This window comes from Lissotriton vulgaris, chromosome 8 (assembly GCF_964263255.1).
Source record: "Lissotriton vulgaris chromosome 8, aLisVul1.2, whole genome shotgun sequence".
In the NCBI taxonomy this organism is placed as follows: Eukaryota; Metazoa; Chordata; class Amphibia; order Caudata; family Salamandridae; genus Lissotriton; species Lissotriton vulgaris.
This window is the reverse complement of record NC_141696.1, coordinates 1,393,220,288-1,393,236,479: the sequence shown is the minus strand read 5'-3', so window position 1 is coordinate 1,393,236,479 and position 16,192 is coordinate 1,393,220,288. Positions and strand designations below refer to the sequence as shown.

General features: G+C 48.4%; 1 protein-coding gene across 2 annotated transcripts in view; it reads right to left on the bottom strand.

The window, feature by feature from the left end:
• Positions 1–16,192, bottom strand: part of LOC147698808 (E3 ubiquitin-protein ligase TTC3-like) — a 1,930,429-nt gene that overhangs the window by 1,710,215 nt on the left and 204,022 nt on the right. For both annotated transcript variants that reach the window (XR_015299370.1, XM_086935404.1), the window contains exon 7: positions 1,794–1,917. Coding sequence is in view for 1 of the 2 variants with exons in the window: in XM_086935404.1 (XP_086791530.1) it covers positions 1,794–1,917 (124 nt within the window). In the remaining variant the exon portion in view is untranslated. The remainder of the gene's footprint in view (positions 1–1,793; positions 1,918–16,192) is intronic.

Below are 16,192 nucleotides of genomic sequence, written 5' to 3'. Positions count from 1 at the left end.
CTATCCGGCTGACCCATCAAGACATTGAATCTGCAAACTTGCCGCCGACCGTTGAGACCTAGCAGTTTGGCAGATGCCCGGTGGAGCTACCTTGATAGCTATAGAGGAGATGGGCTGTGGGCTTCCCTCTCGGCCGTCACCTGCCCAGCCTGACTTTGGACAGACTTTACTTTGTCTTTCCACCGTATCTCCCTCCTACCCATCTACCTTACTACCCTACCCTTCTACACTCCTTTTATCTAGTCTTCTATTCTGTTTAAATGTTTTCTTGCAACAAATGTAACTTGTAACTGATGTAACCTTGTAACATTGTGGAACCTCATGTAAAGCGCTCCGATACCTCCGGGTCTAGCCAGGGCTATATAAAACTCTTAAAATAAATGAAATAAAAAATAAATAAAAAGGAGTTATTTTCCTGCGATAGACGGCGATATGAAAAATTGTGTTAACCGATTTTGGCGATGATTATCGCACGTTCTTGAGAATATCCCCCTGCCATTGTCCCCATCAGTGTCCATTTTCTTAATAGTGCGTGCGTACAGACTAATGAAGGAGACTCTGTAATGCCGCAAGTAAACAATCCAGTCCGGGTGGGTGGTCCCAAAAGGAGACAGGGCGGTAACAAGGCGGGACTAAGAAGCCTCATTATCAATCGGAAGCCAGCATTTACCATGGACGATGATGCCAGCCAATGCATTTACCATGGACGATGACGCCAGCCAATCAAAAAGATAAGCGGGGCTTCCACTCCACCTCTAAAACATACCCTACTCCAATATGCCTCGCAGAGCGAGCAGCGCATGCGCGCTGCAACGCTAGGTGAGACCTATAAATGGCATTCTTTGATTTTCCGAAACTTGGCCCCGCCCGAGATACCGAATGTGGGTAAACCACTATAGCATAATCCCATAATTGCTGGGACAAGCAACAGGAAAGCAGTTATCGGCTGCACACACAATTTTTGCTATCATTTGTATTTTTTTTAACTTTAAAAACTTCAGAATTCCATCCTTCGAGGTCGACAAAATCGGAACCAGTGAGCGCGATAACAATAAACATCTCGGATTCAATGCAGAGATGCCCCATAGAAAGAACATGTTCTTTACAATTACATGTTGTCATATTTTGAAAGAAATTAACTTGCAGTTTTAAATACGTTGTAGAGCTAAAACAGGTTTTGAGACAAATGAGCCAGCAGGTTCAAAATAGAGCAGTAAATTAGTGGTCCATTGCAAGACACAACTCTCAATAAGGCTAACAAAGTAAAGCAGGACTATATTTCCTCAGACGTACGTGCCACTGAAAATCTGTAGGTAATATCAAGGTTAGATATCAATAGCAGCATAGTAGCATCTTGTCTAAACTGTCAGCATCAAGTCATTTTCTGCTGAAGGTTCAAGTAACACAAACACATCATTGCCTTTTTTTTTTTTTTAATACTGTTGTGGTCACTTTACTTGCACCTCAAATCGTGTTGTAATAGTTGTGAATTTGCTGTCTTATCTGGCACAAGGATTGCACATCAAATGTATCAAGTACACAAAGAGCTGGGACAGTTTCAAATTTGACAGTCACTCCAAACTACCTGATCAGGCATCTCCAACAGGCTTTACAGAGGCCTGGAATTCTACCTCTGGAGATCCCACACTCTATAGCCAAGCTGGGCAGTCAACATACTATCCATTTAATTAATTAAACATAATAAACACACACAATTTAGAGTGCTGCTAAGGAGGAAAGGAACAAAACATCTGAAACATGGAAAGTAAAAAAAAAATCAGCTTAATACTCACATTGATTGACAATTTCTTCTAAAAGTGGCAACACGTTATCTCCAAAAAGTTGTAACTGCTGAACTGCTTCAGTATCACCAGTAGCTTTCACCCATTCAAGCACACAACCCAGATTAAAGGTTTTCTATTTCAAGGAAATAATAAAAAAAAGATTTAAAAATAAGATTTAAAAAATGAAAATATACTCTGAACCACTGAGTAATTAACTTATTGATTGGTCACAAAATTACTCTGAAACCAATTACCATCAGCATATATTTGAAAATATAAAAATAAACTATTACTAGAGCTAGTTAGGAGCATAGCTTAACATCTTGTACTGGCTTCTGACTTGAGCAGAGCTATACCGGGTTTGGCCTGCAATAAAAATGTGCTAGGTGGGAGTTCCATTCAAACAAAACCAGTGAAAGGAACCAGTAAAAGGAACAAGTGAAAGGAAATGTGTATGTCGTTCATGGACCCCCACATTTCATCATAGTTGGGGAGGAATTAACACCCTCTGTACCATGATGCCCCGGCACAATGAGGAATAAAATGGGCACAGCTGAAACCTGGCTTCTGGAGGACTTGAAGTGTCAGTCACTGGGGTTGGGGTTTCACAAAAGGATTTTAATGTCAGATGGAGGTGGTGGTCCAATAGGGTCTCACAAAGCATAATGGACTTCAGACAGCTAATTAATAAACGCCAATGTGATGGTGTCGGAAGCTAAGGCTGAGCTAATTGGAGCACAGCTGTGCAGGGAGATGTCCCAAAGCTATCTGCAGAGTGAAGGCTAAGAGAAGTCTGAACATGGTGAGGAACACCACAGACTTGGGGAGGAAAACAGACAAGAAAAATGTTGTGGCACTAAATGTTAAGAAGAGGTCTTAGGTGGGCTGAAAGACCTTTGAGGCAGGAAGTGACTACCACATGGGCAGCAGCAGGCATTTTAAAACAGGGACCAAACTGCAGAACTGGTGGCATCGAGCATGCAATCCTATAGCAGAGCTATGAAACACTTAGGGTATCTGGAACTGCAGAGGCAAAGCAGGCAGAATGTGGAAGTGGTAGTTAATGGTTACTGAGCAGTATGCTGTGAGGGTTTACCAATGGTGTCCACAAGACACAAACAATGTACTCTAGTTGGATAGTTTTGCTCCTCCCAGCACCAACTCTTACTAAATTCTAACTCTAGGACATAGTAAGGGTTAGGAACTTAGATCCAGCACGGATAGTATTCTCACCCATCCCACAACCACCCTCAACACTCCACGCCTAGAAAAATAACATTCCACTAGAAACCACTTTGCCAGCCCAGCTTCTACTTCGCACAGTACACCAACCAGAAATGTTACTTCGAATAACCAACACTGGACTATCCTGGGGATAAGGTAGAATTGTAGCGGACTCTGCTACACTAGAGACAGACACCCTTGCTGTTTTCAGTAAAGACAGGAATATGCTACTTACCAGTGTGCATCTGTTCTTGGCATGTAGGGCTGCTGACATTCATATATTGTGCATAGATCGCCGCCTAGTGTTGGGTCCAGATGATTGCACCTTGTTGTCCTGGAAGAGTCTTTGAAGTATCACGTGATAGGTGACTCCTCCCCTGGACTACAGTGCGCATGGGCATCTTCTCCATCCTCAGATTGTTTTCACCATTGTGGCAGAGATGGAGTATAGCAAAGTAAGAGATGGCCATGCAACAGAGAATACTGCAACAGAGAACACTGCAGCTGCAACAGGCACCGTGGAGGAGGGTGGGCGATATGAATGTCAGCAGCCCTACATGCCAAGAACAGATGCATACTGGTAAGTAGCATATTCCGTTCGAGGCATGTGGGCTGTTGAATTCATATCTTGTGCATAGACTGTATAGCAGTATCTCCTCTAGCGGTGGTCACCTGTACCAGCTGCAGCAGTCAGAGTTTTGTGGACAGCCTGGCCAACAGCTGCTTGCATCTTTGATTGCACGTCTACGCAATAGTGTTTAGTGAAAGTGTTATGGTAGACCATGTAGCTGCCCTACATAGGTCTTCTTCAAGGGGGATATTCCCTAAGAAAGCCATGGATGCCCCCATTTTACGCGTAGATTGTGCTCTTGGGGGAACTGTTAAAGTGAGTTTAGCTTTTTGATAGCATATCTGAATGCATTTAACTATCCATCTGGCTATTCCTGATTTTGAAATGGGATTACCTTTATGTTGCGGTGAAAAAGCAACAAACAGCTGCTTTGTTTTTCTAAATGATTTAGTCCTGTCAACATAATATAGCAGAGCTCTCCTTACATCTAGTGTGTGTAGGGCTCTTTCGGCTACTGACTGTGGGTTTTGGAAGAAAACTGGCAGTTCTATTGATTGATTGATATGGAAAGTGTATATGACTTTTGGCATAAACTTAGGGTAGGTCCTAAGTACTACCCTATTCGCATTTATTTGCTTGAAGGGTTCTTGAATTGTTAGTGCCTGAAGCTCACTCACTCGCCTGAGGGAGGTAATGGCAATCAAGAATGCCACCTTCCATGTTAGAAATTGCAGTTCTCATGAGTGGAGTGGTTTGAAAGGAGGTCCCATAAGTCTGGTAAGTACCAAATTTAAGTTCCAGACTGGTGAAGGTGGGTGCTTTGGAGGGATTATCCTTTTAATGCCCTCCATAAAAGCCTTGATTGGTGGTACCCTAAACAGGGAAAGGTGTTGTCTGTTCTGGAGATATGCTACTATAGCAGCAAGATGTAGCCTTATAGAAGAGTATGCTAGATTGCATCTTTGAAGATGCAAGAGGAAACAGATGTTTTGGATAGAAGCATCTAATGGATTGATTTGGTTATTGCTGCAATAAATTACATTTAGCTGCATAGTATGCTCTAGTAGTTGGCCGTCTTGCCTCCTTGATAATGTTCATGCAATCAGGAGGTAAGTTAAGGTATCCGAACTCTAAGACCTCAGGAGCCAGATCGCTAGGTTCATCTGATTGGGATCTGGGTGTTCGATTTCTCCATGGTTCGGAGTTAAAAGATGATGCGAGAGGCGCAGTTTTTGATGGGGAACTACTGAAAGTTTCAAGAACGTTGTGTACCATGGCTGTCTTGCCCATGTGGGAGCAACCAGGATCATTGTGAGTGACTGCGGACGTAGTTTGCGTGCTACCAGCGAAATCAGTGGAGCTGGTGGAAAAGCGTACGCAAATCTGCCTGACCAGTTCATCCATATCGCATTGCCCTGTGACAATGGATGTTGGAACGTGGCGGCAAAGTACTGGCATTTTGAGTTTTCCTTTGTGGCAAACAGATCTATTTCTGGGTGCCCCCATTTCTGGAAGAATGGTTGGAGAACTTGGGGGTGAATCTCCCATTCGTGTAGCTGTTGGCTGTGTCTGCTTAGCAGATCTGCTACTTGATTGTCTTTTCCTGGCAGGTGTTCTGCTAGGAGAAACATGTTTCTTGGAATTGTCCACCTCCATATGCTCTGTGCTAAGTGGGACAGCTGTGGAGAGTGTGTTCCTCCTTGTTTCTGGATGTAGTCCGTCCGGATCAACACAGCCTTGTTGTACAAGTATTTCTGGAATGCTTTTAGTGCAAGAAATATTGCTAGCAATTCTAGTTGGTTGATCTGCAGTTTCTTTTGCTTGATTGTCCAGAGCCTTTGGACTGTGTATTGAAGTGGGCGGGCTACCCAACCTGTCAGTGATGCGTCCGCTGTTAGTACTAGTTGTGGAACCAGCTCTTGGAACAGTCGCCCCTTGAAAAGGTTTTGTGGGTTCCAACACTGCAGAGAGTTGTAAGCGCGACTGTCTACCAACATTAGGTCTTTCAGTTGTCCTTGAGCTTGGTTCCACTGCCGTGCTAGGCATTCTTGCAGTGGACGCATTTGAAGTCGGGCATGAGGGACAATGAATATGCAGGAGGCCATCATGCCTATGAGCTGCATGAACACTCGAGCTGGCAAAGAGTGTTGTGGCTGAAATCTTTGAATGAGAGTCTGCATGTTGGCTATCCGGGCAGAATTTGGATATGCCTTTGCTACTGAGGTATCTATTGTAGCTCCCAGATATTGCTGTATGTGGGAGGGTTGTAGATGCGATTTTGGGTAATTTATTGAAAAACCCAGGCTGTGTAGCAGCTGGAGAGTCTGAGACGTATGGCTTGTGCACTGCGCGTACAAGTTTGCTTTTATGAGCCAATCGTCCAGGTATGGAAACACGTGGATGTGTTGCCTTCTGAGGTGTGCAGGCACTACCGACCGCTAAACATTTTGTGAATACTCTTGGGGCTGTGGTTATCCCGAAGGGGAGAACCTTGAACTGATAATGTTGACCTTCTATTGTGAACCTGAGGTATTTCCTGTGAGCTGGATGTATAGGTATGTGAAAATATGCATCCTTGAGGTCGAATATGCTACTTACTAGTATGCATCTGTTCTTGGCATATAGGGCTGCTGACATTCATATCTGTGCATAGATCGCCGCCTAGTGTTGGGTCCGGATGATTGCACATTGTTGTCCTGGAAGAGTCTTCGAAGTATCACGAGATAGGTGGCTCCTCCCCTGGACTACAGTGCGCATGGGCATCGACTCCATCCCCAGATTGTTTTTAGCCATTGTGGCCAAGATGGAGTGAAACTCAGTGAATGATGACCATGCTATGAGTATAAATGTGAATACTGCAGCTGCTACAGGTGCCGGGGAGGAGGGCGGGCGATATGAATGTCAGCAGCCCTACATGCCAAGAACAGATGCATACTAGTAAGTAGCATATTTGGTTCGAGGCATGTGGGCTGCTGAATTCATATCTGTGCATAGAATACATAGCAGTCCCTCCATTAACGGCGGCCGCCCGTGCCAGCTGCAGCAGTTTGGAAAAGTGTCTTGAGAACAGCCTGCCCTACAGCTGCCTGCTGTTTGGAGTGCACATCAACACAGTAATGCTTAGTAAATGTGTGTGTGGTAGACCATGTTGCTGCTCTACATATGTCCTCTAAGGGAATGTTTCCAAGGAAAGCCATAGAGGCCCCCAACTTCCTGGTGGAGTGGGCTCTTGGTGGAATGGTAAGAGTGCGTTTTGCTTTTGCATAGCAGATCTGGATACATTTAACGATCCACCTAGCAATACCAGCCTTGGAAATAGGGTTACCTTTGTGGTGTGGCGCAAAGGCGACAAAGAGTTGTTTATTCTTTCTAAAATCCTTGGTCCTATCTAAGTAATACAATAGGGCCTGCTTAACGTCAAGGGTGTGGAGCATCCGCTCCGCCAGTGACTCAGAATTTTGAAAGAAAACAGGTAATTCGATTGTTTGGTTGATGTGGAACTGAGACACAACCTTGGGCAGGAACTTAGGGTTAGTGCGGAGCACCACCCTGTTGGAATGAATTTGGATAAATGGCTCTTGGATTGTGAGGGCTTGCAATTCACTGACCCTCCGTAGCGATGTAATTGCTACAAGGAAAGCCACTTTCCACATCAAGAACTGAATCTCGCAGGAATGCAGTGGTTCAAAGGGAGGACCCATCAGTCTGGTAAGAACCACATTGAGGTTCCACTCAGGAGCTGGTGGAGTCCGTGGCGGAATGACTCGTTTGAGGCCTTCCAAAAAAAGCTTTGATGGCAGGCACCTTGAAAAGCGAAAGGTGTTCTCTATTTTGGAGATACGCGGCCATCGCAGACAGATGAATGCGAATGGAAGTATAGGCCAGATTACACTTGTACAGATGGAACAGGTAACAGAATATGTCTTGAATGGAAGCATCAAGCGGGTTAATGTTGTGGTTTGCACAATAAATTGCAAACCGCTTCCATTTTGCCGCGTAGCAGGCTCTAGTAGTAGGCTTCCTTGCCTCCAGAATGATGTCCATGCAATTGGGAGGTAAGTTTAGGTAGCCAAACTCTAGGACTTCAGGAGCCAGATCGCCAGGTTGAGCTGTTGCGGATCTGGGTGCTGAATGTCGCCATGGCTCTGCGTCAGAAGGCTGGGTGTGAGACGTAGCCTCTGATGCGGTACCACAGACAGTTCCAGAAACGTGGTGTACCATGGTTGACGAGCCCATGTTGGAGCAACCAAGATGAGAGTCATCGAGTGTTGCCTGAGTTTGCGTGCCACCAGCGGTATCAGTGGTGCTGGGGGAAAAGCGTACGCAAATTTGCCTGACCAGTTCATCCATATCGCATTGCCCTGCGACAGTGGGTGTGGGAATCTGGCGGCGAAGCTTTGGCATTTTGCGTTCTCCTGAGTGGCGAACAGGTCGATCTCTGGATGACCCCACCTTTGGAAGTACGGCGCTGGAGTACTGATGGATGTATCTCCCACTCGTGCATTTGGTGGCTGTGCCTGCTGAGCAGGTCCGCCATCTGATTGTCTATGCCTGGGAGATGCTCCGCCATGAGGAAGATGTTCCTCTGAATGGCCCACTTCCACATGCTCTGAGCCAGATGAGACAGCTGCGGAGAGTGTGTGCCTCCCTGCTTCTTAATGTAGTAAATCGCCGTCATGTTGTCCGTCCGGATCAACACGACCTTGTTGCATAGATGTACTTTGAAGGCCTTTAGTGCCATGAAGATTGCCATCAGTTCCAGAACATTGATGTGTATCTTCCCCTGTTGCTGCGTCCATAGTCCCTGCACAGTGTATTGGAGAGAAGCGTCCGTTGTCAGGATAATCTGTGGCACAGGCTCCTGAAACGGTCGGCCCTTGCAAAGGTTTCGTGGATCCCACCAATGCAGAGAGTTGTACGCCCGACCGCTCACCAACACTAGGTCTTTCAACTGGTTGTGAGCCGGAGTCCACTGACGTGCCAAGCACTCCTGAAGCGGACGCATATGTAGTCTCGCGTGCGGGACAATGGAGATGCAGGAGGCCATCATGCCAATCAATTGCATGAACACTCTTGCTGGAAGCGAGTGTTGAGGTCTGAATCTTTGGATCAGCGATTGAATGCTGTCGTCACTCACTGAATTCGGCTGTGCTGTGGCCGCCAGAGTGTTTATAGTCGCACCCAGATACTGCCTTATGTGGGCGGGCTGGAGATGGGCTTTTGGATAATTCAGTGAGAAACCCAGATGGTGCAGAAGGTGAATGGTGTGGGACACGTGGTCGGCACACTGCTGGGCCGACTTCGCCTGAATGAGCCAGTCGTCCAGATAGGGGTAGACGTGAATGTTTTGACGTCTGAGATGTGCTGCCACCGTCGCCAGGCACTTTGTGAAAACCCTGGGTGCCGTGGTGACTCCAAAAGGCAAAACCTTGAACTGGTAGTGCTGGTCTTGTATGGTGAACCTGAGGTATTTTCTGTGTGAAGGATGTACTGGAATGTGGAAGTACGCATCCTTCAGGTCCAGAGTTGCCAGGAAATCCCCCTGTTGAAGCAGTGGGAGAACCTGCTGCAGTGTGAGCATGTGGAAATGCTCTGATAGGATGTAAAAGTAGGGGGCCTGAGATCCAGGATGGGCCTGAGGGATCCGTCCTTCTTTGGAATAAAAGTACAGGGAGTAAACTCCCGTACCTCTTTCTTGCAAGGGCACGAGCTCTATTGCCCCTTTTTGCAGCATGACTGTGACCTCCTGCTGCAATAAGTGCAAGTGCTCGCCGGACATAGGACGGTGCCTTGGGGGTATGTTGGGTGGAGTGGATGTGAGCTCCAGACAATTACCTAATTGGACAAGTGTCCTGACCCACCTGTCCGTGGTGATGGACTTCCACACGGGCAGGAACTGCTGGAGTCTCCCCCCGACCGGTGTTGCGTGGTCGGGGGGCAGTGACAAGGCGTCACTGTTTGTTGGCGGTGGAGGACCTGGAGCTGTTGTTGCCACGTCCTCTGCCCTTGGTGTTGTTGCCGCGGTAACCACCTCGACCCTTGTTGGTATAAGAAGTTTGGGTGTTGCTTTTGTAGAACTGCGCTGACTGCGAGTTGACCCCTTGAGGTGCCCCTAGTATTGGACCCACTCCGAAACTGCTGGGATTGCAAGGCACCCATAGATTTTGAGGTGTCGGTGTCCTTTTTCATCTTTTCAAGGGTGGTATCAACCTCAGGGCCAACCAGGTGATCTGGGTTGACCGTTTGGTTCAAGATGGTAGTTTGAATGTCCGGCTTGAACCCAGATATTCTTAGCCATACATGTCTACGAAGCATAACGCTAGTGTTGATAGCGTGTGCGGCGGTGTCAGCCACGTCTGGTGCGCACTTTATGGAAGCATTGGAGATAAGCTTCCCCTCCTGTATTAACATTTCTGCCGCTTCCTTATATTGATCGGGCAAATGCTGTAAAAGGGTCTCTAGAGTATCATAGTGTGCCCTGTCATAACGCGCTAGTAGCGCCTGAGTGTTGGATATGCGCCACATATTGGCTGCCTGCGCGGCCACCCTCTTCCCTGAAGCCTCAAAGACTTTTGATTCCTTGTCTGGGGGAGGAGCATCACCCGTAGTCTGTGAGTTGGCTCTTTTGCGGGCATTGGAGACAACCAGGGAATCCAGAGGCAACTGTCCGTTAATATAAGTTGGATCAGTGGGCGCCGCCTTGTACTTCTTGTCGATTCTTGGGTTGATGACCCTCGCCCGGGTGGGCTCTTTGAACACCTCAGCCGCGTGCTTCAAAACACCCTTCAGCATTGGCAGAGTCTTTACAGTCTTTTCAGAGACCGAAAAGGTGTCAAAGAGGAAGTCGACGTCCACTGGGTCAGCATGGAGCTCGACGTTGTGATTGGCTGCTGCCCTCTCAATGAGCAAAAACAACAGGTGATGGACCGAATGTGGATCAATGTCACACACTCACCCCAGTCCAAAGATCTGGGCCCAAATCCTTCGTTTTTTTGCACTCCACACCACCCTGGGTTAGACAATGGCGATATGCAAATCAGCTCTGACCCTGTGCCCCATGGGAACAGTCCAGTCCGAACTACAAAAGCCATGTCCTTCCCAGAACGGAATCAAGCATCCGAGGACCGGACCGGTTTCGAGGTAACACCTCTCATCAGCCCGGCTAGCTTGACTCCAGTGGTGTGGAGTGCCTGGGACCCACGTCTGGGCATCCCCAGCGGACTTAGGGCGGAATATGCAAAAACAACAGGTGATGGACCGAATGTGGATCAATGTCACACACTCACCCCAGTCCAAAGATCTGGGCCCAAATCCATCGTTTTTTTGCACTCCACACCACCCTGGGTTAGACAATGGCGATATGCAAATTAGCTCTGACCCTGTGCCCCATGGGAACAGTCCAGTCCGAACTACAAAAGCCAAGTCCTTCCCAGAACGGAATCAAGCATCCGAGGACCGGACCGGTTTCGAGGTAACACCTCTCATCAGCCCGGCTAGCTTGACTACAGGGTCAGAGCTGATTTGCATAAAGCCATTATCTAACCCAGGGTGGTGTGGAGTGCAAAAAACGATGGATTTAGGCCCAGATCCTTGTACTGGGGTGAATGTAAGACATTGATCTACATTCTGTCCATCAAATTGTTTTTTGTAATTTTCTCCCTGAGTGTACTGGGGTAGCTCAGACGTGGGTCCCAGAGCCTCCACACCACTGGAGTCAAGCTAGCCGGGCTGATGAGAGGTGTTACCTCAAAACCGGTCCGGTCCTCGGATGCTTGATTCCGGTCTGGGAAAGATATGGCTGTGTAGTTCGGACTGGACTGTTCCCATGGGGCACAGGGTCAGAGTTGATTTGCATAAAGCCATTATCTAACCCAGGGTGGTGTGGAGTGCAAAAAACGATGGATTTAGGCCCAGATCCTTGTACTGGGGTGAATGTAAGACATTGATCTACATTCTGTCCATCAAATTGTTTTTTGTAATTTTCTCCCTGAGTGTACTGGGGTAGCTCAGACGTGGGTCCCAGAGCCTCCACGCCACTGGAGTCAAGCTAGCCGGGCTGATGAGAGGTGTTACCTCGAAACCGGTCCGGTCCTCGGATGCTTGATTCCGGTCTGGGAAAGATATGGCTGTGTAGTTCGGACTGGACTGTTCCCATGGGGCACAGGGTCAGAGCTGATTTGCATAAAGCCATTATCTAACCCAGGGTGGTGTGGAGTGCAAAAAACGATGGATTTAGGCCCAGATCCTTGTACTGGGGTGAATGTAAGACATTGATCTACATTCTGTCCATCAAATTGTTTTTTGTAATTTTCGCCCTCTCAATGAGGCATTGAAAGCCGCAGAGTCCTCAGTGGGGAAAGTTTTGGCTGAGAAAAGCCGAGGCTCCTGTCCAAAATGCGGGTCCCCAGGATCGCCACCAGCAGACCATGGTTCAGTCACATCCTCTGGGTCTGTGTAGATGGGATAGCTGTACTCATCCTCGTCGTCGCCTTCACCTGCCTCGACATTGGAATGAGTGGGCGAGAGTTCGTGAGCCTGTGGCGAAATGGGCTCTATCAAGGCAGAAGTACCAGCAGAGTCCATTTTCCTTTTAAGTGGAATCTTGTACGACTCCAATTGTGGTCCAGGGGTGATTTTTCTCTTCAGGAGGGAAAGTCTGCCCGTGTTGGCATCGATAAAATGCTCCTGACGCTCCTCCTCTGCAAGTGGTCGTTGCCGTGGGCCGGGGACCACCAACGACTGTTTCGGCGTCGAAGACACCTTCTCGGGCACGCCGACCCCCGGTTTAGCCGCGAAAGCCTTCGGCGCCGTCTTAGGCGGCAAGGTGAAAAGGATCGGCGTAGGAGCCTTAGCCGGTTTCTCCAGAGGCTTGGGCGGCACAGGGTCCTTCGGCTCGACTGCCGCGGCCCCTTCCCTGATTCGTAGTAGGGACTCCGTAACCTTCTTAGTGAACGACGCGGATAGGCGCGCTGGTTCGACAGAGTCTTTAGCGGCTGGTTTAGGAGCAGAGACCGACGATGCACCCTTTGGAGTCGACGCACTCGGCGAGGCAGAGAGGGACTTCGGGTCGTCCTGCCGCTTCTTCGGCTCGAGAGTGGACTTCTTGGGGTCGTCGACCGTTTTCTTGCAATCGAGTCGACCCTTGCCGGCGTCGACCGTCTTAGGCGCCGATGCGGCTGCATCGGACCCCTTAACCTTTGGCTTCGATGTAGTAGCCTTCGGTCGGCCATTTTGGGGTGGCTCTTCGGCTCGACGGCCATTTTCGATTTCTTCGGCGCCGAGGCCTCTGAAGTCTTCGACCCGGCCAGCGCGATCCGCACTTTCGGTTTCGATATTTCTGGCGTTGAGACCGATGGTTTCACTTTTGGTTTCGGAGGTACCGGGAGTGATTCGGTATTAATGTCCGTGGCCGGGCCGGAAGGCGGAGCCGTGGAACGTACATCAAGGTCTCGGGTAAGGCCCGAAGGCAATCCCTCGACCTGGGCCTTATGAATTTGGGCGGCCCCGGAGTCAGTCTGAGGAAGCTCCTCGTCCGAGCTATCCTCTACGGTGGCAAGGGCCCCGTCGTCGTCCCCTACCTCCTCGACGACTTCATCGAAATCCTCGGCCTCTGCGTCGTCCTCGACCTCCGACGCGGGGTTAGATTCCGTGATCTCCTGGATATCATCGTCCTCGACATCCCCAGCATCGAAGATGTCCGTAGGCGGTGGTGCAGATTGCTGGGCCTCCAGGCGCGTAGCTCGACGGAGCTTGAGTGTTTTCTTGGACCGGAACCTGGAACAGGCCATACACTTGGCCTCGTCGTGGTCCGGTGACAAGCACTTGTTGCACACCGGGTGTACATCAATATGTGGGTACTTAGAGGCACACACCGGACAACGTTTGAATGGACTTCGTTCCATGATGGATGAAGAGTCTGGAGCGTCGACTAGGCCCCTCCGCGCCGAAAGCACGCGGAAGAACAATGTCGGTTCGGAGCCGAGAAGTTACGAACCCGAACGAAAGACAATGCAAATCCTAAAGACCTTTTGGTCTCAAGCAAAGTGAAGTTAAGAACTATCGATTCCGACAGGAGGGAACCGAACACATCCGAACCCAATGGCGGAAAAAAACAATCTGGGGATGGAGGCGATGCCCATGCGCACTGTAGTCCAGGGGAGGAGCCACCTATCTCGTGATACTTCGAAGACTCTTCCAGGACAACAATGTGCAATCATCCGGACCCAACACTAGGCGGCGATCTATGCACAGATATGAATTCAGCAGCCCACATGCCTCGAACCTAATGTTGCTAGGAAGTCGCATTGCTGGAGTAACGGGAGTACTTGTTGTAGAGTGATCATATGGAAGTGCTCCGAGAGTATGTATTGGTTTAGCGGTCTGAGGTCCAATATTGGTCTGAGGGACCCGTCCTTTTTGGGAATAAGGAAGTGTAGTGAGTATACCCCTGTCCCTTGGTGTTGAATAGGGACTGGCTCAATGGCTCCCTTTTCTAGCATGGATTTTACCTCTTGTTGTAACAGGGTGATGTGTTCTTTGGACCTAGGACGGTGTTTCGGTGGTCGCCTGGCTTCCTCCATTCATTTGGTAGTATGGTGGCTGAATTGGCGATTAATCACTCTAGAATCCTCATAATAGGGGATTTTAATTACTGGCCCAATGACCAGCATGAAAGCGTCCCTTCTAGAGAGTTCACGGACCTGTTAAGTGGTCTCAATTGCCGTCAGCATATCCATGCGGCTACCCATGTAAAGGGCCATATCCTGGACCAGTTATGGTCTTTAAATCAGGATGCCTTACATCTACAGATCTCTCCATGTGCCTGGTCGGATCACTTTTCTATTTCTTTTTCTGTACCTAGAATTTCAACCATCAAAGTATGTCCTACTAATCCTCCTCTGATCCGCAATTGGGGCCGAGTAGACTTCCCTTCGCTCTGTCTCTCGTTGGCTACTACAACTCCCGTCCCCCTAGCGGTGTCAGATTCTCCTCTGTTTATCCACGCTCAGGCCGATAATATTCACACCTGGCTTGCAGAAGCCCGGGACACTTTTGCTCCACTTAAGAAACTTAGGAACAAGCGTCCTCATGATGCCCAGCGTTAGTTTTAAAAGGAAATATTAGATATGAAGCTTGTCCTTCGACAAATGGAGCGCAAATGGCGAGCGGATTACTGCCATCTTAAGAGACTGGTCTTTTTGACTGCTCTGAAAGATTATAAATCAGCTATTCTTGGGGCCAAAACTGTACTTTTCGGATAAAATTCTCAATTCCTCAAACAAATCGAGGGAGATCTTTGCCATAGTTGATGAACTCGCCAAATCTGATCATGTCACGATGACCCCTCCTTCCTCTCAGTATCTTTGTGATTCCCTTAATAATTATTTCATTGAGAAGATAGTCCTCATTAAAGCGAGCATCCCCAAACCTGACATAGGTTGTTCCCCAATCAATCCTTTCTTATTCTTGAATTTTCCCTTGATCACACAGGAGATGTTCTCCTCACTCCTCAGTAGAGTCCACTCTGGCTCTCCTACGGATAGTTGCCCTGCCCACATTGCCCGCAAGATCTTCCTTAGTCTTCCTGAGGCGCCTCTCTCTCTGCTCAATAACTCCCTCGGCTTAGGGGTGGTGCCAAGCATATTTAAATTGGCAGTTGTTGCACCCATCCTCAAGAAACCTGGGGCAGATCCAGTGACCCTGAGCAATTTTCGCCCAATATCCCTGCTCCATTTTTGGGCAAACTGCTAGAGGCCCATGTTTCCAGCTGCCTTGGCTCTTTCATAGAAAGCTCACAGTTCTTAGATCAACATCAGGCGGGCTTTAGACCCCAACATTCCACCGAATCTGTGATTGTGGCAGTTCATGACGAATTAAGGAAAGGGGCGGATCAAAATATCTCCCAGGCCCTGGTGCTCCTTGATTTGTCGGCGGCGTTCAACACCGTTGATAACTCCATCCTCCTTCAGCGGGTCGAAAACGCCGGCATCAGGGGCACCCCGCTTAGGTGGCTTGCCTCATTCCTAAAAGATCGTAAGCAAGCGGTTCGTCTTGGCCCCTTCATGTCTGAAGCCAAAGGCCTTACCTGTGGGGTCCCTCAGGGCTCTTCCCTCTCGCCATAATTATTCAACCTTTATATTCTTCCCCTCATTTCCAAGCTATGGGAGAAACCGGTGGTCATCTTCAATTATGCGGATGACCTCCAGCTTATCTTTAATATTGATTCCGATTCCATTGAGAACTTTCAGTCGACTATGACGTACATCAGAAGTTGGATGAATGCGAACCAGCTCAAGCTAAATCCACATAAGACTGAGCTGGTGCTCACTGGACCCCCAGACAACCCTTGGAACTCTAATTTCTGGCCGCGCTCGCTGTGTAGTGCTCCCGGTCCGGTGAGCTCGGTCAAGAGCCTTGGAGTTACCATTAGTAAGGATCTGTCTATGAAACTTCAAATTAAATCTGTGATGTCGGCCTGTTTCTTTCATCTTAGCCGCATCAGAAAGATCAGCAGATTCTTCACTCACGAGGCCTTAGTTCAAGCCACGCTGGGTCTAGTGAGGTCTCGTATCAACTACGTGAACTCATTGTATATTAGCATCCCCCTCGATCA